Raw genomic sequence first — 26274 nt, 5'->3', positions numbered from 1 at the left:
GGTGATCACAGGAACACCATCAGGAAGAGGTCTTGAAAAACTAACTTCATTTTCTTTTTTGATGGGATTACTAAATTTTTAGATAAGGTGAATGTTTTGGGGATAGTTTGTCTAGATTTTTTAGCAAAGTATTTGATAAAGCATCATATTCTTCAGTAGAAAAGTTGGAAAGATATGTTTAAATGGTACTATAATTAAAATAGATTCATAAGTGGTTGGATGACTAGATTCAGAGTACTTGTGAATGGTTCAACACCAGCATGACAAGAAGGCTCTCCTGAACTATCCAGGGATCTACGCTTGGTCTTTTGCTATTAACATTTTTATCAGTGACTTGGGCAGCTAGGTGGTGCAGTGGATAGAGTTTCACTTCTGAAGCCAGGAAGATTCATCTTCTTAAGTCCGGATCTGGCCTCAGACATTTACTAGCTGTGTGACCCTGGGCAAGTCATTTAGTCCTATCTGCCTGAGTTTCTCATCCATAAGACACATCAGAGAAGGAAATGGCAAACCACACCAGTATCTTTGGGGTCACAAAGTGTTCGATGTGACTGAAAAAATGGCAGAACAACAACTGAATCAGATAAGGACATGGCTGGCATGCTCATTAAATTCACAGATACTACAAAGCTAATATAGATGCTCCTGATTCTGATTGCAATATCTGTGTGGTTGAAAAAGCTAACACCTGGAGCTGAGATAGTACAGTGGATAGAACATGACCCTGGAGTCAGGAAGACCTGAGTTCAAATCTGACCTCAAACACTTACTACCTGGATGACTCTGGGCAAGTCTGCCTTTATCTGCCTTCATAAGATGCCTGCCACATACAGAGTAGGCACTTAATAAATGCTTATTTTCTTCCCCTTCCCCCTTGGCTCATAGGGACAGCCCAAGCTATGAACCTATCAAAGAAGTAGCTTATTTTTAGAAAGTCTGGCATGACTTGTAGTTTTGATGCTTTGAACTCATAGTGATGCAAGAAAATCATGAAAAAAAGAGTCAGCAGCTTAGTAAGGAAGTGCAAAAAATACTGAAAAAAATAACACTTTAAAAAAGCAAAATAGTCCAAATTGTTAAAAAAAAAAAAAAGGGAGGGGGGAGATGAGCCAAGATGGTGGAGTAGAAGGACAGACATGCTCTAGCTCTACCCCTATAACCCATAAAATACCTGTAAAAAATGGCTCTAAACAAATTCTAGAGCAGCAGAAGCCACAAAACGATAGAGTGAAAGAGATTTCCAGCCCAAGGCAGCCTGGAAGACTGACAGAAAAGGTCTATTGCACCAGGCTTGGAGTGGAGTACAGCCCAGCCTTAGCCACCTGGCTCTGCCCAGACAGGACTGGAGAAGGCTTCAGGGCATGGAATCCTCCAGATTTCTCAACCTGTAAACGCCAAAGATAGCTTCAAAGGTCAGTGAGAAAGCTCTTTCACCTGAGTGAGAAGGGAACTCAGTCTGGCCCTAACCCCAATCCCAGGGCAGCAGCAGTTTCCACTTTTGGAGCCCTCCATCTAAAGACCTTAGGGGAATTGACCAAGACTGATCTTGGTCTCAGTTCTGAGTGGAGGTCCTGGGGTGAAGAGGAGCATTGGTGTGGTGGAGCTAGTCAAGGCTCTGGAGAAGGAATTCTACTCACAGATTCTGGGTAGAAAGGAGTACTTGTGGTTGCCCAGAGCACAGGCCAGGAGAGGAGAAAACTCCTCTCCCTTGATTGTGCTACCTTGAAGGAACTGAGAACTTACAGATCCCTAGAGTATATCCTGAACTTGACAAAGGACTCAAAAGTCAAGTAACTGGCTGGGAAAATGCCCCAAAAAGGGGGAAAAAACTAAGACTATAGAAGGTTACTTTCATGGTGAACAGGTATTTTCTTCCATCCTTTCAGAGGAGGAAGAACAAAGTATACCCTCAGAGAAAGACATCAAACTCAAGACTTCTACATCCAAAACCTCCAAAAAAAAATATGCATTGGTCTCAGGTCATGGAAAAGCTCAAAAAAAGATTTTGAAAATCAAGTAAGAGAGGTGGAGGAAAAAATTGGGAAGAGAAATGAGAGTGATGCAAGAAAATCATGAAAAGCAAATCAACAGCTTGCTAAAGGAGACTCAAAAAATGCTGAAGAAAATAACACCTTTAAAAATAGACTAACCCAAAGGGCAAAAGAGGTAAAAAACAAAACAAAACAAAACAAAACAAAACAAAACAATGAGGAGAAGAATGGTTTAAAAAGCAAAAGAGCCCAAATGGAAAAGGAGGTTCAAAAATTCACTGAAGAAAATAGTTCTTTAAAAATTAGAATGGAGCAGGTGGAAGGTAATGACTTTATGAGAAACCAAAAAATTACAAAACCAAGCCAAAAGAATGAAAAAGTAGAAGACAATGTGAAATATCTCACTGAAAAAACCAATGACCTAGAAAATAGATCCAGAAGAGACAACTTAAAAATTATGGGACTACCTGAAAGCCATGATCAAAAAAAGAGCCTAAACATCATCTTTCATGAAATTATCAAGGAAAACTGCTCTGATATTCTAGAACCAGAGGGTAAAATAAATATTGAAAGAATCCACCTCCTAGAAGAGATCTCAAAAGGAAAACTTCTAGGAATATTGTAGTCAAATTCCAGAGTTCCCAGCTCAAGGACAAATTATTGCAAGCATTCAGAAAGAAAACAATTCGAGTATTGTGGAAATACAATTAGGATAACACAAGATCTAGCAACTTCTACATCAAGGGATCAAAGGGCTTGGAATATGATATTCCAGAAGTCAAAGGAACTAGGATTCAAGCCAAGAATCAGCTACCCAGCAAAACTGAGTATAATACTTCAGGGGAAAAAATGGTCATTCAAGGAAATAGAGGACTTTCAAGCATTCCTGATGAAAAGATTAGAGCTGAATAGAAAATTTGACTTTCAAACACAAGAATCAAGAGAAGCATGAAAAGGTAAACAGGAAAGAGAAATAATAAGGGACTTACTAAAGTTGAACTGTTTACATTCCTACATGGAAAGATAATATTTGTAACTCTTGAGACTTTTCTCAGTATTTGGGTAGTTGGAGGGATTATATACATATAGAAAGAGGGCACAGCATGAGTTGAATAGGAAGGGATGATCTAAAGAAATAAAATTAAGGGGTGAGAGAGGAATATATTGGGAGGAGAAAGGGAGAAATGGAATGGGGCAAATTATCTCTCATAAAAGAGGCAAAGAAAAGCTTTTTCAATGGAGGGGAAAGGGGGGAGGTAAGAAGGAAAAAGTGAAGCTCACTCTCATCACATTTGGCTTAAGGAGGGAATAACATGCACACTCAATTTGGTAAGAAAGTCTATCTTATGCTACAGGAAAGTAGAGGAGAAGGGGATAAGTGGGGTGTGGGGGGATGACAGAAGGGAGGGTAAATGGGAGGAAGAAGTAATTAGAAGTAAACACATTGAGAGGGACAAAGGTCAAAAGAGAGATAGAATAAATGGGGAGCAGTACAGGAAAGAGGGAAATATACTTAGTCTTTCACAACATGACTATTATGGAAGTCTTTTGCATAACTACACATGGATAGCCTATATTGAATTGCTTGCCTTCTCAGTGGGGATTGGGAGAGGGAGGAAGGGAGAGAGGTTGGAACTCAAAGTTTTAGGAATGAATGTTGAGAATTGTTGTTGCATGCAACCGGGAAATAAGAAATACAGGTAATGGGGTGTAGAAATCTTTCTTGCCCTACAAGAAAAGAGAGAAGATGGGGATAAGGGAAGGGAGGGGTGTGATAGAAAGGAAGGCAGATTGGGGGAAAGGGTAATCAGAATGCATGGTGTTTTGAGGTGGGGGGAGGAGAGAGATGGGGAGAAAATCTTGTGGAAATGAATGTGGAAAACTAAAAATAAGAAAATAAGAATTAAAAAAAACATTCTGATGTGAAAAATAAAATTGCAAAATGAAGTTTTGATAGTTTCCAAAATTAAATATTTCTATTTGAACACACATTATACTATATCTACACGTATGCATATATCCTATGCTATACTGAAGCTTTGAAAGTCCTTGGATAGTGCCATAACTTAATCTACCCTGTGAAGAATGGCATTGTCTCATCATTCTATACTTCCTAACCATTGCTGAGGAAGAAATTCCTTTGATTATCACATTCTGGGACATACATTTGTAGTTTTGTAACTCTTTTCTCCTACTTGCCATAAATGACCTTTACTTTGAAAAAAAAGGCACAAAAATCCAATGAAGGGAAAAATACTTTAAAAAGCAAAATTAGCCAAATGGAAAAAGAGGTACAAAAATTCACAGAAGGAAAGAACTCCTTAAAAATTGGAATTGATCAAATGGAAAGGGAGATACAAAAGTTCATTAGTAGAATCTAATAACTCCAGGATATATCAAGAAACAATAAAAACAAAATCAAAAGTTTGAAAAAATTTTTAAAAATGTGAAATCTCATTGGAAAAACAACTGACCTGGAAAATAGATCTAGGAGAGATCATTTAAGAATTACTGGACTACCTGAAAACCATGATCAAGAAAAGAGCCTAGACCAAGAAATTATCAAGGATACCTACTCTAACATTGTAGGACCAAAGGATAAAATAGAAATTGAAAGAATCCACTGATTACCTCCTGAAAGAAATCCCAAAATGAAAACTTCTGAAAATATTATAGCCAAATTTCAGAGGTCCAGGTCAAGGAGAAAATATTGGAAGTAGTCAGAAAGGAACAATTAAAATACTGTGGAGTCATAGTTAAGATAACACAACTCAAAATTCAGCAACTTCTTGTAACAGCAATGACCCCCACATACACAGGAGGGCCTGCTGTATAGGTTCTTCGATCTGCTTTTCTAAAAGGAAAGTAACTTTAATCAAGTACATATATCCTTCACTTAGTTCAGGGGAAAAAGTCAGCTCCCTGAACTTCAGAGAAAACAGAAACAGAAATTACAAGCAGAAATTACAAATAGAAAGATCAACAGATGGGGCTTCCACCTGTCTGACCATAGAGAGTACATATATCTTTACCAGACAGAGAGCATCAACATCTGGGTTTTCAAAGGCGCTTCTTAGTGGCTACCCAGTCTCTCATCTGACACATAAACCTTCTTCTAAAAAATACACCCCAGACTTTAAGCCTGACTGAATGCAAGTGGACAATCTAATCCTGCCTGGAATTGATATGAAGTTGGGGAGATATTGTATCCCTGCAATGTCCCTACTCTTGGTGGCAATTTCCTATAGTCAAAAGGTTTGTAAGCTTAATACTAGATCTATTAAATTATAGATTATTGGTAGGGGAATATCCGAGGTTAAGTCTAAAATTAAGGTATTAGGTATAGAACTTTAGACCAACAACAATAAGTTACGGTCCTTTAATTCTTAGTCAAGAGCTTGTGAAGTTAGCAACATACATATTATTTGTGTCTCAGTTGGTTAATGTTTAAAAAAAAAATTCTTTTGTAGTCCATATGGTAAATGCTTTAAAAAGAAGTATCACCTGACCAAAAGTCTGAATTGTTTTATCTGTTATAAACTGTGTTAAAAATGAAAAATAAAGTTAAAAATAATACACCCCAAAGCAAAACCTCATCCCAGAGTATAATATACCTGTTTCAAGGCTGGAGAGCATGACCCTCGTGACCCAGTGCCTCATGAGAAATTAATATATGGTGTTTGAGGCCTATTAATGCGCCCCCACCATTAACCTTACACTAATATTACACTTCTACATTAAAGGATTGGAAGACTTAGAATACATCCAGAGGGCAAAGGAGTTAGGATTACAACCAAGAATCACCTACCCAGCAAAACTGAGTATAATCCTTAAGGAGAAAAACGTAGATATTCAATGAAGTAAAAGACTCCCAAGCATTCCTGATGAAAAAAGATCAGAGTTGAATAGAAAATATGACTCTCAAATACAAGATTCAAGAGAAATATTAAAAGGTAAACAAGAACGAGGGGTCATAAGGGATTCAATAAAGTTAAATTGTTTACGTACCCAAGTGGAAAAATTATACTTGTTACTCCTAAAACCTTTTTCATTATTAGAGTTGTTAGAAGGAGTCTATATTTAGAGAGGGCATAGGTATGAGTTGAATACGATGGGATGATTATATAAAAAAATAAAATTAAGGGGTGAGAAAGAGGAATGCACTGGGAGAAGCAGAAAGGGAGGGGCAGAATGGGGTAAATTATCTGACATTAAAGAGGCACAAAAGAGCTTTTACAATGGAGGAAAAGATGAGGGAGTTGGAGGGAAGTGCATAAACATTACTCTCATCAGAACTGGCTCAAAAAAGAAGTAGCATGCCTGCTCAGTTGGGTATAAAAATCTATCTTATCCCACAGAAAAGTAGAAGGAGAAGGGGATAAAAGAAAGGAGGGCAATAAATAGAAGGGAGGATAGATTGGAGGGGCGGTAGGTAGTCAGAAGCAAAGCACTTTTGAGGATGGACAGGGTAAAAGGAGAGAGTAGGATAGACAGAAAATAGGATGGAGGAAAATACACAGTAAATTTTTACAGCAAGTTTCTCTGATAAAGGCCTCATTTCTCAAATATATAGAGAACCGAATCAAATTTCTAAAAATAAGATCCATTCCCCAATTGATAAATGGTCAAAGGATATAAACAGCTAGTTTTCAGATGAAGTTATCAAAACTTTCTATAGTCATATGAAAGATGCTATAAATCACTACTGATTAGAGAAATGTGAATTGAAACAACTCTGAGGTACCGTACCTATCAGATTTGATAATATGACAGAAAAGGAAAAAGACAAATGTTGGAAGGGATATGGGAAAACTGGAACACTAATGCACTGTTGGTGAAGTTGTGAACTGATCCAGCTATTCTGTAGAGCATTTTGAAATATGTCCAAAGGTCTGTAAAACCATTCATTCCCTTTGACCCAGAAATACCTCTACTAGGTCTGTATTCCAAAGAGATTAAAAACAAACAAAGGAAAAAGACTTATTTGTAAAAAAAAAATATTTATAGCTTTTTGTGGTGGCAAAGAATTGAAAACTGAGGAGATGCCCATCAATTGGGGAATTGCTGGACAAGTCTTGGTATATGATACTGACGGAATACTATTGTACGATAAGCAATGATGAGCAGGATGCTCTCAGAAAAACCTGGAAAAACTTAACATGGACTAATGCAAAGTGAAATGAGCCAGGGAAACATTGTACAGAGTAGCAGCAATATTGTACAATGATCAACTGTGAGTGACTTAGCTACTCTTAGCAATACAATGATTCAAGATAATTCCAAAGGACTTATGATGACTTATCCATCTCCACAGAAAGAACTAAAGGAGACTGAATGCAGATTGAAGCATACCTTTTTTTACTTTATTTTTCTTGTGCTTTTTTTGTCTGTGTTTTCTTTCACAACATGACTAATATGGAAATATGTTTTACATGATAGCACATGTATAACCTACAACAACTGCTTGCTTTCTCAATGGGGGAGGAAGGGAAGGGAGGGAGAGAGAATTTGGAACTCAAAATTTTAAAAAATGAGTATTAAAATTGTTTTTACATGTAATTGGGAAAAATAAAATATTAAATACTAAAAAATAATATAAAAGACTTCTTCACATGACAAATATATTTCCAATAAAAAGGAAAAACAAATTGGGCAGAAAGTACTAGAAATATTTCTAATAAAAATCTGAAATACAAAGTCTAAAAGTAACTGTCCCAAATTAATAATAACTGCAATTGATCCAATGCTTTAAGGTTGTTTAAAGCATGAGCTATTATTTTGTTGATTGTCTGGACTTAAGAAAGCGAAGGAGAAAATGTTGTGCATACCCCTTTATCTGTCCTTGGAGAACCAATTGTTAAACGATTGCCAGCATACCCCAGTTAGGTCTCTCTCTCTACAAGCTCAGCACCCTCTCTATTTTATCAGAATGCTTTTCTCTTTTATAAAAATTTACATACAAAAGATCCATCCCACAATAAATAAAAGGTTAAAGAATATTAACAAGCAGTACTCAAAAGAAGAAACATAAATTGTCAACAGCTTCCTGAAAAATCATTCAGACTGTAATAATTGGATAAGTACAAATAAAACAACTAGGAGATATCAACTTATTTACACTTATTAATTTGACCAAGGTACTTTAAAATGTTAAAAATTAAATGCTGACTGGACTGTGGAGCATCAGACGCACTGTTATACTGCAGTTAGAGCTTTGAAATACCTCATTTTTTTTTTTTTTGGAAAACAGCATAACAGCATACAATGAGAGCTGCTCACATACCCTTTGACTTGGTGACTCCACTACTAGGATTATGCCTTAAGTGTTTATTGATAGATGGGAAAAAAAAGACTTAGCTGTACAAAAATGTTCCTGTATATGGCTTGTTTGTACGTATTTGTTTGTTTGTTGCTTCCAATTAGACTGTAAGCTCCTTGTCTTTTGCCTCATTTTGTAGCCCCAGCATTAAACACAGTGCCTGGTGGATGGTAGGCACTTAATAAACGTTTATTGACTCACTAACTATTCACTAGGGCATGGCTGAATAAAACTATTGTATATAAATAAGACTAGACCATTATTTTGTTTTTTGTTTTTCTTAGGTGGAGAAGGTGATCAGGGTTAAGTGGTTTGTTCAGCATCACATAGCTAGTAAGTGTCTAAGACCAGACTTGAACTCAGGTCCTCTTGATTTCAGGACCAGTGCTCTATCCACTGCACCATATAGCTGCCCCCAGACTGTTCTTTTGCTATAATAATGTATGAGGAATACAAGTAAATCCATGGAGAAATATATAGTGATGCAGAGAAAAAATGCAGGATTAGAGTAATACATACAATAACTCTAACTATGAAAAATAACAACAAAGATTTCAATGGATCTGTGATCTCCCTCCAATGATGTAGACTGCCATCGCCAATCGATGGCTTTTTATTTTTTGTGATTCTTGTCCATGTTGTCCTGGAAATTTTCCTCCAGAAGTCCACTAGGCATATTAGAGGTCTTCTTCAAGAGCCTATGTTTTTAATTCACAACCAATCACACAGATTTTCTAATTATACACCCCTTGGATATCTTTTATATCTCTTTGTACATTCATTGCCATTTGTGATATTCCAAAGTCTTTCTAATTCCACCATGGGTCTCTCCATTGACCTTTGAGTTATCTACAATTTTGATTCCTATTTTATGGTTCATAGCCATATGACTTCATCAGAAGAATACCAATGTTAAAAAGATGGGATTTTGTTTCAGGGAGTCACTTAGAACTTCTAAAAACACTGAGCAATTTACCCAATTATCCAGCCCACTCTCTTCCTCCTATTCAATTCTGGGTCTACTTCATGGCTTATCTGCATGTACAACCAAGGTTTATGTACTTGGACAGCTCTATGGGATTGCCATTCAACTTGATTTCAGAGTTGATAAATAGCCATTCTTCATCCATGTGGCTTTTTGTTTGCACATAGTTAAGCTGAAGTCTTTAAATAATTTTTTTATTTCTATGAACTTGACAAACATCAATAAACATGAACATTTCCTCATATAAAAAAGAGAAATATATACAAAGCTATGAATCTCCATAATGTATAACTTTTAAAAAGTATATATTAAATTTAACATGATAATTCCAACATTACCCTGTCTCCTGAATTTCCTTCCACTTTCTTCTGACCTTTTTTTCTTTTAGTTCCATTGATATTCCTTTCTTTTTCTTTCTTTTTTTTTTTTTTTGGTATACTGTCACTAACTTACCCTCCCCAACTCATCTCCATAATTCTCCCCCTCCAAAAAAATTAATGCTTTCCTTGTAACAAATAAATATAATCACTCAAAACAAATCCACACATTGGCTCTGCCTGAAAATGTATGTTTCATTTGGTACTTGCAGTCCAACATTTCTCTGCCAAGATGTGGGAAGCATACTTCATCATCAGCCTTCTAGGTTAAACTGAAATGTTCTGCATGATTAGAGATCTCATTTAGGAGGCAATGTTTTGGGGCTTGATGGAATGAGAATGCCATCCCCAACAGTCAATCAAAAAGTATTTGATAAGTGCTTTCTTAGGTTCCAGGCCCTGGGTTAGGCACTAGGTGTACAAATACAATCAACAGAAAGACAATTCTTTCTCTTAAGGAGCTTACATTCTAATAGGGAAGCCAATACCTAAATGGGAACTGAAAAGGGAGGAGAGGGAAGTAGAGAAGATGAGTTGGATGGGAAAGTGCTGGGAAGCCATGGTGGTCCATCAGGAGAAGAATTCAGGATGGAGGTGTGAGTTTTTCCTCAAAATGGAAGTTTCAGGAGGAATTCTCCAGGGGGAGAAGGGGGTCACAAATTAGAGGCATGTTCTAGACTGAAAAGGCCACTGGAACAGAGGGAGCATCTAAGGTGAGAAGGCATGTGAGATGAATGACAAAGGCTGAAGAGTCAGAAGCAGAGTTGAGAGATTGTGGGTGCTGTTATTGTTCGGTTGTGTTCAACTCTTTGTGACCTGATCGGAGTTTTCTTGGCAAAGATACTGGAGTGGTTTGCCATTTCCTTCTCCAGCTCATTTTACAGCTGAAGAAACTGAAGCAAACAGGGTGAAGTGATTTGTCCAGGGTCACACAGCTAGTATGTGTCTGAGGCGAGATTTGAATTCAGGAAGATGAGTCTTCCTGACTCCAGACCCAGAACTCTATCTACTGCACAACCTAGCTGTCCCAGAGTTGGGAAAAGTATGCAGCAAATAGGGAAATATCTTTCCATTTAGCAGCAGCTTCCTTCAAAATTTACCTTCCTTTGGAGAGGAGGAGAGAGAGAAAGAGAGGAATGATGGTTGTAATCTTCCCAGTTAACTTGGGATTTACTGGTTAGATTTCTTCCTTCCTTTTCTTTTCTTTTCTTTCCTTCCTTCCTTCCTTCCTTCCTTCCTTCCTTCCTTCCTTCCTTCCTTCCTTCCTTCCTTCCTTCCTTCCTTTCTTCTTTCTTTCCTTCCTTCCCTCCTTCCTATTTTTCTTCCTTTCCTTCTTCCCTTCCTTTCTGTTTGTTTGTTTCTTTCTTTCTTTTCTAAGAGACCAAACCTTAAACACATCTCACTCTGGAGCTCATAGATTGAACTACAATAGGTAACTGCCCAAACTCCATTTAATGACTATATTTTGGGCCTTTCCAGATCTGAGTGAATTTCAATAGTAACTGTTTCTCTTTTGACCAGCAACCCTGAGGGTCTTCCCCTCCCAGTTTGATTTTTTTTTTGATTAAAGGGGCCATCCCTTGACTCACTTCTTAAGGAGGTCTATTCACTGAATGGGCATTACTTCACTCAAAGTGAGAATCTGAAAAGGCCTTAGCTTAAAAGGGCCAGGGTCTCCCATTGCATCCTGGGCCATCTCCAGTCATCCTGATGAATATCTGGCCACTGGACCCAGATGGCTCAGGAGGAGAAAGTGAGGCTAGTCACCTTGCACAGCCCTCCTTTACTCAAATCAAAGTCAACTGCGAGTCATGTCATTATTTCCCTGATGTCATGATCCTCTTTCAAAAATGAAGGACAAATTTCATTATCTGAGGGATGGGAATAAGCATTTTACAGTGCCTACTATGTGCCAAGCATGGTGCTAAGTATTTTTTACAAATATTATCTCATTTGATCCTCACAACTACCTTGAGAGGTACTGTTATCCCCAGTGCTGAGAGTCACAATAGCTAGTAAGTTCTGAGGCTGGATTTGACCTCAAGTCTTCCTGACTCCAGTCTCATTGCTCCATGCATTATGGCACCATCTAGGGGCCTTACACCTTCCTCTTTCATTTCCATGGAGGATGTCAATATCACTTGAATCCATCGCCTCCAGCAGTTTGCCCAATTAACTAGGATCTCACATTCAGAACACTAGCAGTGAAGCTAAAATCATAGCTGAATTAAAGATTACATGATTTGTATCACCTTGAGCATCCTCTTCTGGGGCTCTATCATCTTTGAAGGTACAAGACAACCATAAAGAATCAAGAGTATCTCTGGTGTGAAGGCTGCCAAGCCCTTGTCTAGACTGCTTTCCACTTTTGGTGTTCCACCCAACTCTCACCTGTGGCTCCAAGAAGCTGTAGCATACACAGAGGCCACATGCTGGTAAACTGTTTTGGCAGACCTGCTAAACCAGGTTGAAGGTAACCAAAAGGTCTCAAACCTATTGGTGAGTTAGGGAGATGTCTACCCCAAGCATGTGAAGACTTCCCTTGGTGGAATGGGTGGATGAGAGCAATTTGTTCCAACAGCCACGAAGGCAGCTGAAGCTCTGAAGCACTTAGAACTTGGTCAGACATCTAAGACACCAAGATCATCCACTGTACCTTGAGCCATCACCAGCTGTTTTGATTCTGTCCTGCCACTGGACTGTGATGACTCTGGAGAAGAGAGTGAGGCTGATGACTTCATGCAACTCTGCCTCACTTAAATTTAATTTATGTACAAATCAAAAGACAAAAGACATCACCCATCTGCCACAGTGGCCCAAGAGTTAATTCCCCAGTGGCTAGTCTACCAGTAAAGGACCCTCTCTATACCTAGGTAGGTTGGTTCTCAGAAAGTATATGAGTCAGCTGATGAGCCCATAACTGATGCATTTCTAGCAAGATACAACCTGCGATGAGCTGACAAAGTCTTCAAGAACTCAGGACACCATAGCAATTGCTCTATTAGGTCTATATCCCCAAAGAGATCAAAGAAAAAGGAAAAGGGCCCACATGTACAAAAATATTTATAGTAGCTCTTTTTGTGGTGGCAAGGAGTTGGAAACTGAGGTGATACCCATCAATTGGGGAGTGGTTGAACAAATTATGATATATGAATGTGATGGAAAGAAATGACAAGGAAGATGGTTTCAGAAAAACCTGGGAAGACTTCGATGAACTGATGCAAAGTGAAGTAAGCAGAACCAGCAGAACAAGACATATATGTGTATGTATGTATGTATATGTATATGTGTATGTATGTATACACACATATATCTATATATATACATATGTACACACACATACATATATATACATATATATTAACAGCAATATTAAGATAATCAACTGTGAAAGACTTGGTCATTGATCAACACAGTGAATAACAATTCTAAAGGACTAACAATATAAAATATTATCCACCTCCAGTCTGAGGACTGACGGTCTCAGAGTGAAGACTGAAGCATATTTTAATTTTCTTTATCTTGACTGCTTTTCTCAAAATGTGGTTCATGTGGAAATATGGTTTGTATGACTTCACATGTATAATGAGTATCATATTTCTTGTCTTTTCAATGGGTGGGGGAAGGGGTGGAGGGAAGGAGAGTACTTGGAACTGAGAATAAAACTTAAATTAAAAAAAAAAGAACTCAAGACCAGCAAAAATAAATTCAGAAAAACAATAAAGAAAAATAAATAAAAGGGGACATGAAAGGAAATAAGGTGTTTATGGTTACTATCCTATTAAAAGTTAATTTATATATTTTTTAAAGTTGGAAAGAACAGTTTAATGTTTCATTTTTGTTGGTTTTTAATGTCTATTTTTGTTGATAGTTACTAAGTTTAGAATAATTGAAAAAGAAAAAACCAGATATCCTGACATTCCACATTTTTCTGCTACATCACTTAATACTCAGTAGGTAACTTGAATGAAACTATTTCGCCTTAACACTCACAAATTACCCTAAGTCTTTAACCTCTCCTCAATCAAAGGTGTTATTTTTGCCTTTATTTGTATCTCCAGCACTTAGCACAGTGCCTGACTCATAGTAAGCCTTTAATAAATGCTTATGGACTAACCAACATTCTAAATAGAACCTTCCAATCCTTTTAATATACAAACTTCTCCATATTTGGTACTTATCCTGCTCCCAGGCTAACAAATTCCTACCTCTTGTTTTTCTTCCTTTTTAATTTTAAAAAATATTTATTGTTTATAACATTCTTTTTCAAAATTCTGATTTCTAAATTCTCTCTCTTCTTCCTGGCTCTTTCCCATCCACTGAGAACGCAAGCAGTATGATATTAATTATACATGTGAAATTGTGCAAAACATTTCATATTAGCTATATCACAAATAGTAAAATTATATAATATATAGGTCTTCTCATATTTTTTTGAAAACATATCCCCCACCCCAGTCACTTCCTATACTATAACAGTACTCTATCGCAATCATATGCTACAACTATACTCCAAACAATGGGCATCCCCTCAATTTCCAATTCTTTGCCACCACAAAAAGAGCTTCCACAAATATTCATAGATAGATAGATAAGTAGATAGATAGATGTCTTTTTCCTTTTTTTTTTAATCTCTTTGGGGCCCACATCTAGTAGTGGTATTGCTGGGTCAAAGGTATGCCCTTTGGACATAGTTACAAATTATTCTCCAGAATGATTCTCCACTAATAGTTCATTAGTGTACCTATTTTCCCTCCCTGCTTCCAGGCTACAAGGCCCCACCCACCTAGCACAGAGTGGATTTAAATGCTTAATAGTAATTGTTTCTCTTTTACCCAGGAACCCTGAGGGTCTTCTCTTCCCAGTTTGATTTTTTCTTTCTTTCTTTTTTTATTAAAGGAACCCTCCCTTGAGCAACTAATTAAAGAAGTCTGTTCATTGAATGGGTGCATCTCAAAGTGAGAATACTATAGGACATTAGCCTGAAAGGGCCAGGGTCTTACATTGCATCCTGGGCCATCTCCAGTAGATGAATATCAGGCCACTGGACCCAGATGGCTCAGGAGAAGAAAGTGAGGTTGGTGACCTTGCACAGCCCTCCCTCACTCAAATCAAAGTCAACTGCAAGTCAGGTCATCATCTTGATGTCATGGTCCTCAATAGGTGTGAGGTGGTACCTCAGAGTTATTTTGATTTACATTTCTCAAATCAGTAGTGATTTAGAGTATTTTTTTCATATGACTATATATAATTTTGATTTCTTCCTCTGAAAACTGTCTGTTCCTAACCCTTGACATTTTATTAATTGGGGAATGTCTCATTATTATTTTATCAATTTGACTTAGTTCCTTATATATCTGAAAAGAGATCTTTATCAGAGAAACTTGCTATAAATTTTTAAATATTATTTCATTGTCTAAGGTACCTTTTATCAAAATGAAGCTTTCTTGATTATCTTTTAATTAGGTCTATTTTTGCTTTTGCTTTGTTTGAGTTCATGATTGCTACCACTGCCTTCTTTTTTTTTTTTTTAACTTTAACTGAACCACAATAGATTCTGCTCCATCTCTTTATTCTAACTCTGTGTGTCTTTTTAAGTGTGTCTCTTGAAAACATATATTGCTGGATTCTAGTTTCTAATCCATTCTGCTATCTGCTATCATTTTATAGGTGAGCTCATCCCATTTACATTTACAGTTATGATTAATGTGTATTTCTCATTTCTCATTAACTTCTGTACATCTTTTTCTCTCTTTTTATCCCTCATCAAAAGCGTGTTTTGCCTCTGACTACTGCCTCCTTAATCTGCCCTCTCTTTTATTATTCCCCCCACTTTCTCTTATCCCCTCCCCCTCCTATTTCCCTGTTGGGTAAGATGGACTTCTATACTGAGTGTGTGTGTGTGTGTGTGTGTGTATACATACATACATATATACACACATATATATCTCCACACATACATGTATGTATGTATTGTCCCCAACTCAACCAATTCCAATGAAAATCAGGTTCAATCATTGCTCCCTCTTCCATTTCCCCCTCTACTACAAAAGCTCTTCCTTGTTTGCCTCTTTTGTGTGAGATAATTTCCCTCATTAAAAATAAAGAAAGTGAAAAAAACTACACTTCAATTTGTACTCAGGGCCTGTCAGTTCTATTTATAGAAGTAGATAGAATCACTCATCATTAGTCCTTCAGAATTTTCTTAAGTCATTGTATTGTTCAGAGTAGCTAAGTCTTTTACATTGGTCATCATTGGAATGTTGCTGTATCCCTCTTTTTCATCTCTTCACTTTCTTTTCTTAGCTCATCCCAACATAATTGACTTACACCTATGCCCTCTGTCTATATAGACTGCTTCTAACTGCCCTAATAATGATAAAGCTCTTAGGAATTACATGTATCATCCTTCCATATAGGAATGTAAACAGTTTAACTTAATTGCATCTCTTATGATTTCTCTTTCATGTTTACCTTATTGTGCTCCTCTTGAGTCTTATGTTCAAATATCAGATTTTCTATTCAGCTTCTTTTTTTCAAGCATTCAAGGAATGCTTGAAAGTTCTCTGTTTCACTACATATCCATTATTTTCTCCTGAAGTATTATACACAGTTTTATTGGGTTCCAAATCCTAGCTTTTTTGCCTTTTGGAATATCATATTACAAACAATCTTCTTTAACATGGAGTGTGATTCTGACTATGGCTCTACAATATCTGAATTGTTTCTAGCTGCTTACAGCATTTTTTCCTTGGCTTGGGAGCTCTAGAATTTGGCTACAATATTCCCCCTGAAAGTTTTCATTTTGGAATCTCTTTCAAAAGGTGAATGGTGGATTCTTTCAAATTCTATTTTCCTCTCTGTATCTAAGATATCAGGGAAGTGTTCCTTGATAATATCCTGAAAGATAATGTCTAGGCTCTTTTTTTCATCATGACTTTCAGGTAGTCCAATAGTTCTTAAATTATCTCTCTGTAATCTATTTTCCAAGTCAATTGTTTTCCAATAAAACATTTCATATTTTTTCTATTTTTCATTTTTTGATTTTGTTTTATTGTTTCTTGATATGTCATTGAGTCATCAGCTTCAAGTTGCTCAATTCTAATTTTTTAAGTAATTATTTTCCTCAGTGAGCTTTTGTACCTCTTTTTCCATTTGGTTAATTCTACTTTGCTTTTTTTTTTTTTTCCAGTTCTGCTTTTTAAAGAGTTTTTTTCTCCAGTGAATTTTTGTGCCTCTTTTGCCATTAGACTAATTCTGTTTTTTAAGGTGTTATTTTCTTCAGTGTTTTTTCACGCCTCTTTTGTTGTTGGTAAGTCATTTTTCAGTCATGTCCCACTTTCTATGACCCATTTGGGGTTTTCTTGTCAGATACACTCATGAGGCTTACCATTTCCTTCTACAGCTCATTTTATAGATGAGGAAACCAAGGTAAACCACGTTAAGTGACTGGCCCAGGGTCATATAGATAGTCTGCATCTGAGGCCAGATCTGAACTTAGAAACATGAGTTTCTCATTCCAGGCCCAGCACTCAGTCCATCGTGCCACCGAGTTGCCTTGTGCCTCCTTTGACAAGCTATTCATTCTCTTTCCATAATTTTCTTGCATCACTCATTTTTTTCCCCATTTTTTTCTCTACCATGTTTATCTCTTTAATTCTCCTAGGAATTCTTATTAGGCAACCATTCTCATTGAGCTCACTACAAATTCATATTATCTAAACTAAGATGGGCCTTTGAAGCTTTTAGAGCAATCTTTTCATAATTTAACTCTCCCTCCTTTTCTGTCCTCAAGACCCCAATTCAACTCTTTGGCTGATCTCTTCTCAACAGGTGACTTCATCTAATTTTTCAAAGTAAGGCCATTTCATCATAAATTTATTAATCTCCCTCCTTCTATATTTCACCATAACTTCAGAAGACGAGGAGGCTCTCCTCCTGCAAATGTAAGCCCTCCTCTTATATCTTTGATTCTATCACCTCTTGCCTCCTTTGGGAAATTGCCTCATTGATCATTTCTGCTCTTTCTCTAATCTCCAATTCCTTTCGAATTACTTGTGCCTTCCATGCTACCTACAAACATGCCCAGGCCTCCTCTGTCTCTGAAAAACAAAACAAAACCTTCATGGTGCTTAATAGAAACTCATTTGATTGTGTAATTTCAAGCAATTTTTTTTTGTAAAAAGGATCTAAAGGTATAACAATAGCTTGAGAAGGTGATACTGTCAAGTGCCAGGCACTAGGCTAGACTCTGAGAATACAAAGGCAAAATCAAAACAGTTCCTCCCCTCAAGGAGCTTATATTTTATGGGGCAGACAACATGCATGCATATAGGCATATACAAAACACATATGAAACAGATATAAGATAACCTTAGGGGAGAAAGTACAAAGAGGCAACAGGAAAGGCCGTACACAGAAGGTGATTCTTGAACTGAGTCTTAAAGGAAACCAAGCATTCCAAGAGGAGGAAGTGAGGAAGAAACACATTGTAGGTACTAAGAATGGTGAGCCATGTGTAAGGAACAGCAAAAAAAGGCAGTTTGGCTTCAGTGTAGGTAGAGGGGAGCAATGTGTAATAAAGCTGGGAAATAGATAAAGGCCAGTTTAAGAAAGGTCTTGAATGCCAAACAAAGGAGTTTCTATTTGATCCCAGAGAAAACAGGGTATTACTGGAGTTTATTGAGTTGGGAAATAATATGGTCAGATCTACCCTTTATGAAAATCACTTTGGCAATTGTGTGGTGGATGGATTGGAGAGGAGAGAGAAAAACAATTAGAGGTGGGGAAAGCAATTAGAAGGTGATTATAAGAGTCCAGTAGAGAGGACAGCAGTGTCTGAACTGGAATGGTGGGTGTGAGCAAAGAGAAGAGGACTGATGCATGAGATACGAAGGTAGGCATGACAAGATTGTGCCCTGATTGGACATACATGTTGAGGAACAGTGAAGAGTCAAGGAGGACATAAAGTAGTGAATCTAGATGACTGAAAGGATGGTGGTACCAAAGGAAGAAATATGGAAATTCAGAAAATAGTTGAGTTTGGAGGCAATATAAAATGTTCTGTTCTGGATGTGTTGAGTTTGAGATGCTTTCAGGACTTTTAGTTAAAAGTGTCCAGTAAGTAGTTATTAATAATGACCTAGATGTCAGGAGAGAGAAAGAGCTGGTTATATAGATCTGCGAGTCATTTTTGGAATAAAGATGTTAATTGAATCACGATATCAGAGTAGAGAGAAAAAGGTAAGAAGGCCTAGGGCAAAACCTTGAGGCTTTTTCTTTCCTCTTTTCTAAGGCAGTGGTTAACCCTGAGGACTACCTTCTGTGGTTAACCCTGAGGCCTCTCCTCTTGGATAGCCTCTCAAGATTTTCTCAAACAATACCCCATGTCTAAAACGCACTCCTACCTCATTTTCACATTCACCCCCCTCACACTTTTCAGAATCCTTTTTTTCAAGACTTAACTCAAATATACCTCTTTTGTGAAGCTTTCCTAGGTCAATCACCTTGAGTTCCTTCCCTCCTTCTTTCCTCAAATTTTTCCAGAGCACTTGATTGGATCTTATACCTACATCATATGCTACCCTGTATAAGTATAAGTATTATACTTTCCCTCCAGGTAAGGATACTACCTGCTAGTAGAGCAGGTCAATGGCCGCCTCAGTTTAGGCCAAAGACCTCAAGAAGAAGGCAGCTCCCCTTTTATAGGTTTTGGGCAATACAGAAGAAGAAGAGGACTTCATAAACCAGGAAAGAATACAATTGGTTATAGGGTTGGCAGCATCATGGGGTTGTGGACAACATGACTGGTTACTAGCTGAGACATGAATAAAAGGAGAACTGGATTTCTAAATTTGACTCATTACAAGCCAGCTGAATTTCTGAAATAAGTTCAGAAACAAATAACCACGGCTAAGGCAGTTATAGGACAAAATTCAATTAACGATAAATAGTACCAATAAAAATGGTACGGAATCAATTTAATCTCAACTTGGAGTGCAGATTGAGACATATTTTTTGGAGACGGACAATTTGGGAACTTGTTTTACTTGACTATACATATTTGTAAAAGGGGGTTTGTTTTTCTTTCTCAGTTGGGGTGGAGGTTGAGGAAGGAGGGAGAAAAAGGGAATTTTCACTTAAAAAATTAATTAAAAAAAAAGAAGTGGCATGGGTCAGTCGCAGCACCAATTGGTTTCAGGCAGTCATAGTGAAGCAATCGTAACTTGCTAGCCACTTGCCCCATTTAGTTTTGTGACTACCAAAATAGAAATCTATTGATGACTCTGAGTATTTTGATAACGTTAGAGAATACATTTTGGGAAGCTAGATTCTGTTCCTTCCTTTTTTCCTGACTCTGAGGAGTAGCAAAGGTTATGGAATACTTCTCCCCAACCCCTTCTTTGTTAAAATCCTACTAGTCTTTCAAAGTTTGGCTTAAAGCCATGACCTTCATGAAGTCTTCCCTGATCCTCCAGGTTGATAACAGTCCTACCCCAACACTTCATATAACAATTTGTTTGAAACTCTTAGGCTTTTCTCATATATGATTTGGTATCATAATTACATTGGAATATGTTAAATGCTCCCTTATTAGAATGTAAAGTCCCACAAGGTCTAGAATTATGCCTTAATCTTTGTATCTCCCTCAGTGGCCAGAAGTGTTTTACACATGGTAGTTGCTTAATGAAGTTTTATTGAATGAATAAATGTATTAAGAAAGGTATATTAGTGTCTTGGAGGCTAGTAAATGATTGATACAAGGATGGGGACAGGGTGGTATTTTTAAAAGGAATGATATTCAAAGGAGTTGAATGATGGTTGACAGAGTAAAAACTGGAAATGGCAGTGAAAAACAAGGAGTATACCGAGTCCTTCATTTCAGTTCTGAAATGTCATTGAAAGTAGAGAAGTTGTCACCAATGGAAATGGTTGTCAGGGATGCTGTCACCTGAGAGGGAAGTCCTGGTTTTAAACGTTCCATATCAATAACTACTGCAATAAGATTTGGGCCAGAGAGCAGAGATAATAATTCAGTAATTATTCAGTAATAATTTTCACAATAAACTGTATGGTATCAAAGAACTAGAAAACAAGGACATACCCATCAACTGGGAAACTGATGAACAAATTGTTGTACATGAATGCAACAAAATATCACTGTATATAAGAAACTATGAAGGGTGGAAGCTGCCAGTGCTGCGCAGTGGCTGCTTCTGGAGCTCTTGGCCTACAGACAGTGGGGGAATTGAGTGGCTGATCTGTGTCACAGTCCTGGGTGGTGGTTTGGGGGCAAGGAGGAGCACTGGTGTGGCAGAGCTGGTCGCGGCTGTGGAGAGGGAGTCCTACTCGCAGATCCAGGGCAGAAAATAGTACCTGTGGTTGCTCACAGACCAGAATGTAGGCCAGGAGAGGAGTAAACACCTCTCCTTTGATCATATCACTTTGGAGTATCTGAGAATTTACAAGTCCCTCAATATATCTCTGAAAGCTGCTGCACAAAGTTCCTGAAACTTGGGGCAATGTACCCTCATTTAACAAGGAGCTCAGAGATCAAGTAATTGGCTGGGGAAAATGACAAAAAGGAGTAAAAACTAAGACTATAGAAGATTACTTTCTTGGTGAAAAGGTATTTTCTTACAATGAGGAAGAACAAAGCATTCAACCAGAGGAAGATCAAAGCATGCAACCGATGGAAGACAGCAAGGTCAAGGCTCCTACATCCAAAGCCTCCAAAAAAAATATGAAATGGTCTCAGGCCATGGAAGAGCTTAAAAAGGATTTTGAAAATGAAGAGGAACAATTAGGAAGAGAAATGAGAGCAATGTAAGAAAATCATGAAAAACAAACTAAAAGCTTGCTAAAGGAGACCCAAAAAAAGGTGAAGAAAATAGCACCTTTAAAAATAGACTAAGTCAAATGGCAAAAGAGGTCCAAACAGCCAATGAGGAGAAGAATGCCTTAAATAGCAAATTGGTCAAATGGAAAAGGAGGTCCAAAAGCTCACTGGAGAAAATAGTTCTTTAAAAATGGAAGCTAATGACTTTATGAGAAATCAAGAAATTATAAAACAAAAGTAAAAGAATGAAAAAACAGAAGACAATGTGAAACACCTCAGTGGAAAAACAACTGACCTGGAAAATAGATCCAGGAGAGATCATTTAAAAATTGTTGGTCTACTTGAAAGCTATGATCAAAAAAAGAGCTTAGACATCATCTTCCAAGAAATTATCAAGAAAAACTGTCCCGATATTCTAGAACCAGAGGGTAAAATAGAAATGGAAAGAATCTACAAATCATCTCCTAAAAGAGATTCCCAAAAGGAAAGCTCCTAGGAATATTGTAGCCAAATTCCAGAGGCCCCAGGTCAAGGAGAAAATATTATAAACAGCCAGAAAGACACAATTCAAGCATTGTGGAAACACAATCAGGATAACACAGAATTTAGCAGCTTCTACACTAAAGGATTGGAGGTCTTGGAATATGATAGTCCAGAGATCAAAGAAGTTAGAATTAAAACCAAAATCACCTACCCAGCAAAACTGAGTATGATACTTCAGGGGGAAAAATGGAATTTCAATGAAATAGAGGACTTTCAAGCATCCTTGTTGAAAAGACCAGAGCTGAATAGAAAATTTGACTTTCAAATACAAGAGTCAAGAGAAATATGAAAAGGCAAACACGAAAGGGCAGCCATAAGGGACTCATTAAAGTTGAACTGTTTACATTCCTACATGGAAAAATGATATTTGTAACTCATGAGACAAAGATAGTTAGAGGGAATATATATATATATATATATATGTATGTATCTACGTGTATTTGTGTGAGTATATATATGCATATATGTATGTGTATATTATATATGTTTAGGTATATGTATATGTACGTATATATGTGTGTATATGTATGTATATACATGCATGTATATACAGACACACATATACATACATATATACAACACAGAGGGCACAGGATGAGCTGAATATGAAGAGAGGATATCTGAAAAATAAAATTAAGTGTTGAGAGGAATGTACTGTAAGAAAGAGATAGGCAGAGGTAGAATGTAGTAAAGCATCTCACATTAAAGATGCAAGAAAGAGCTTTTACAATGGAGGGGAAGAGAGGGAAGTAAGAGGGAATAAATGAGTCTTACTCTCATCAGATTTGGTTTAAGGAGGGAATAGCATACATTCAGTTGGGTATGGAAATCTATCTTACCCTACAGGAAGGCAGGGGGGAAGGGGATAGGAGAGGGAGGAAAATAGAAGGGGTGGCAGATTGGGGAAAGGGGTAATCAGAAGCAAACATTATTGTGGGGGACAAGTCAAGGGGCAGAATGGAATAAATGGAGGGCAGGACAGGATAGAGGGAAATGTGGTTAGTCTTTTGCAACATGACTGTTGTGGAAGTGTTTTGAATGACTACACATGTATGACCTATATCAAATCACTTTCTTTCAATGAGAGTGGGTGAGGAGGGAGGACAGAAGAAAATGTGGAACTCAAACCTTTAAAAATGAATGTTAGCACTTGTTTTTGCAGGCAATCCGGGAAATAAGTTGTACAGGCAATAGGATACAGAAATCTATCTTGCCCTATAGGAAAATAGAGGGGAGGGGATAGGAGAAGGTGGGGTTATAGAAGGGAGGGCAGATTGGAGAAAGGGGTGGTTGAGGTACACCCTGGGGTAGGGGGAGGGGAGAGATGGGGAGAAAATTTGGAATTCAAAATCTTGTGGAAGTGAATGTTAAAAACTAAAAATAAATAAATTATATTAAAAAAAGAAACTATGAAAGGTGCAGCAGTTTCAGAAAAAACTGGGAAGACTTTTATCATCAGATGTGAAGTGAACAGAACTAGGAGAATAATTTATACAATAGCAACAACACTCTAAAGACAAAACTTTGAAAGACTTAAGAACTTTGGTCAATTCAATGATTAACTATGACTTTGGGTAACCAATAATAATCCATACTACTCATGTCCTAACATCTATATAGCTTCTTTGATAGGCTGTGATTATTCGTGTCTTTTCTGCCCCCAAGACTGCCAGTACTTATTTCAATGCGATTTCATATGAAAATGGGGGAGGGAGTTAGAGAGGAATTTATCATATAATTTGCCAAGTTGCACATCCCTGTGGGTGATCCAAGGCCTTAGAAGGATTCATATATTTTTTGAATTCTTCCTAAACTAAGTCCATTAGATCAAGGCTTCCTAGGGGAAAATCATAGGATCATAATTTTAAAACTGGAAGGAACCTCAGGGATCATCTAGTCTAAGTCCTTTATTTTGTAGATGAGAAAACTGAAGCCCAGAGAGGTGAAAGGACTTGCCCAAGGTTACCCATGTAGTAAGGGTCACAGGTAGATTCTCTGACTCTAAAGCTAATGATCTTTCCACAGTACTAAGCTTTTCCGGGCAGGTTACTTGTATGAAGGCTGTTTCTTTATGCTTTAAAACAAGGTAGTTTCCTCCCAGATGGTCTGTCCCCCACTTCAATACCCAAATCCTACCCCAAATAGTGCTTGCTCACATCCTGGCTTTTGGATCTTTGGGGATGAGTCACAGCTCTGCCTAGGCAAGTCATGATAACAAACTAGTATGGTAGCATCTTCATGACCCCATTGGAGTTTTCTTATCAGAGATACTGGAGAGGCTTGCCATTTCCTTTTCCAGTTCATTTTACAGATGAGAAAACTGAAGCAAAAAGGGTTAAGTGACTTGCTCATGGTCACACTGCTAGTAAGTGTCTGCAGTCATATTTGAACTAAGGAAAATGAGTCTTTCTGACCCTGGGTCTGGCATTCTACCCACTATGCCACCTAGGGAACTGCCTAATTTCAAGACTGCCTGTTTAAATGGTTAAATTGTATTTCACTTTTCCATATAGCAGATTTCATAGTGTCAGATGTCCTTCTTGTGTTGAATCTGAGATGTTAATTTTCCCTTTGTGCAAACTGAGAAACTGAGGAACTAATTAGGAAAGGGATATATTCCCCCAACTGGAATGTGGCAGAACATAGGGTAGAACCAAATGTTCTATGTTCTTACTTCAATGTCCTCTTCCTAAATAATTTCTGAGTGTGGAAGAGGAGTGGGGGTGAGGTTTCTGAGCTCCTCAGAACCAAAAGTTCTTGGGGATAGTCTGATAGAACCAAATGGGAACTTGCTCTCTCTTCCCACCCATCTCCTCCCAGGATCCCATTTCACCTTCATATCCTCCATTTTATCCTGCAGAGTTTCAGTGACCTTTTCCAACAGGTTACAGTGTTCCTGCACCTTTTCCAAATGCTGCTCATAAGTCTTATTCTGTGAGAGAGAAGCAGGGGAGAGGCAGAGAGGCAAGGAGAGAGGGAGGGAGAGAGAAAGAGAAAAGATTGGGTAAATTCTGTGCCATATGTCCAGGGTGGTATACACTGAAAAAAACATTGATAGAGGATTAAGAAGTCTGGTTTCTCCTCCTCTTTCTCTTGTTTGTCCTCTCCTCCTCCTCCCCTCCTCCTCTTCCTCCTTCTTCACAGAGTTTCTGCTCTGTGACTAATTGATCCTGTGATCTTAGGTAAGGCATTTACCATCTCTATACTTTTTTCCCCTCCATATGTAAAATAAAGGAGTTGAAATGTCCACTCTCTAAGGTCCCTTTCCCCTGCACTTCTGAAGCCTTATTTACGAAGGATGAGAACCAAATTGGTATTCAATATCAAGTACATACCGGGCAAATCCCATGGTAGGCTTGCCCTTCTGTGCCCTCCTCAGAATCTAGACCACCTCCCCTAGTGCTGTCTTCTCTTTACCTTCTTAAAAGGGTTACTATATTTATATATATATATATATATATATATATATATATATATATACATATATATGTATATATTATATATATATACACTTAAAAGGGTTACTGTATACATACATACATATATATAGACTTAAAAGGGTTACTGTATACATACATACTATATATATACACACAGAGGGCACAGGGTGAGTTGAATATGAAAGAAGAATACCTAAAAAATAAAATTTACTGTTGAATGGAATGTATTAGGAGAAAGAGAATGGGAGAAGCAAAACATAGCAAATCATCTCACAAAACAAGGCAAGAAAGAGCTTTTATAATCGAGGGGAAGAGGAGGAGATGAAAGGGAGTAAGTGAGCCTTACTCTCATGAGATTTGGCTTAAGGAGGGAATAACACACACTCAATTGAGTATGGAAACCTATTTTACCCTGCAGGAAGGCAAGGGGGAAGGGGATAGGAGAGGGAAGATAATAGAAGGGACAGCAAATTAGGGAAAGAAATAATCAGAAGCAAACACTATTGTGGGGGGACAGGTCAAGGGACAGAATGGAATAAATGGAAGGCAGAATAGGACAGAGGGAAATGTGGTTAGCCTTTTGCTACATGACTGTTATGGAAGTGTTTTGCATGGCCACACACGTATGACCTATATCGAATTGCTTGCTTTCTCGATGAGGGTGAGTGGGGAGGGAGGAAAGGAGAGAATATGGAACTTAAAGCTTCAAAAATGAATGTTAGAAATTGTTTTTGCATGAAACTGGGAAATAAGATATACAGGCAATGGGGTATAGAAATC

The 26274-nt window shown here is 37.6% G+C and overlaps 1 protein-coding gene across 3 annotated transcripts in view; it reads right to left on the bottom strand.

The window, feature by feature from the left end:
- The window catches only part of C1H16orf96 (chromosome 1 C16orf96 homolog), a 75622-nt gene that overhangs the window by 23828 nt on the left and 25520 nt on the right, over positions 1-26274 (bottom strand). For all 3 annotated transcript variants that reach the window (XM_072607423.1, XM_072607432.1, XM_072607441.1), the window contains exon 9: positions 24888-24986. In XM_072607423.1, the coding sequence (XP_072463524.1) occupies positions 24888-24986 (99 nt within the window). The remainder of the gene's footprint in view (positions 1-24887; positions 24987-26274) is intronic.

The sequence above is a fragment of the Notamacropus eugenii genome, chromosome 1, assembly GCF_028372415.1.
Source record: "Notamacropus eugenii isolate mMacEug1 chromosome 1, mMacEug1.pri_v2, whole genome shotgun sequence".
In the NCBI taxonomy this organism is placed as follows: domain Eukaryota; kingdom Metazoa; phylum Chordata; class Mammalia; order Diprotodontia; family Macropodidae; genus Notamacropus; species Notamacropus eugenii.
This window is presented reverse-complemented; position numbering and strand designations above follow the sequence as displayed.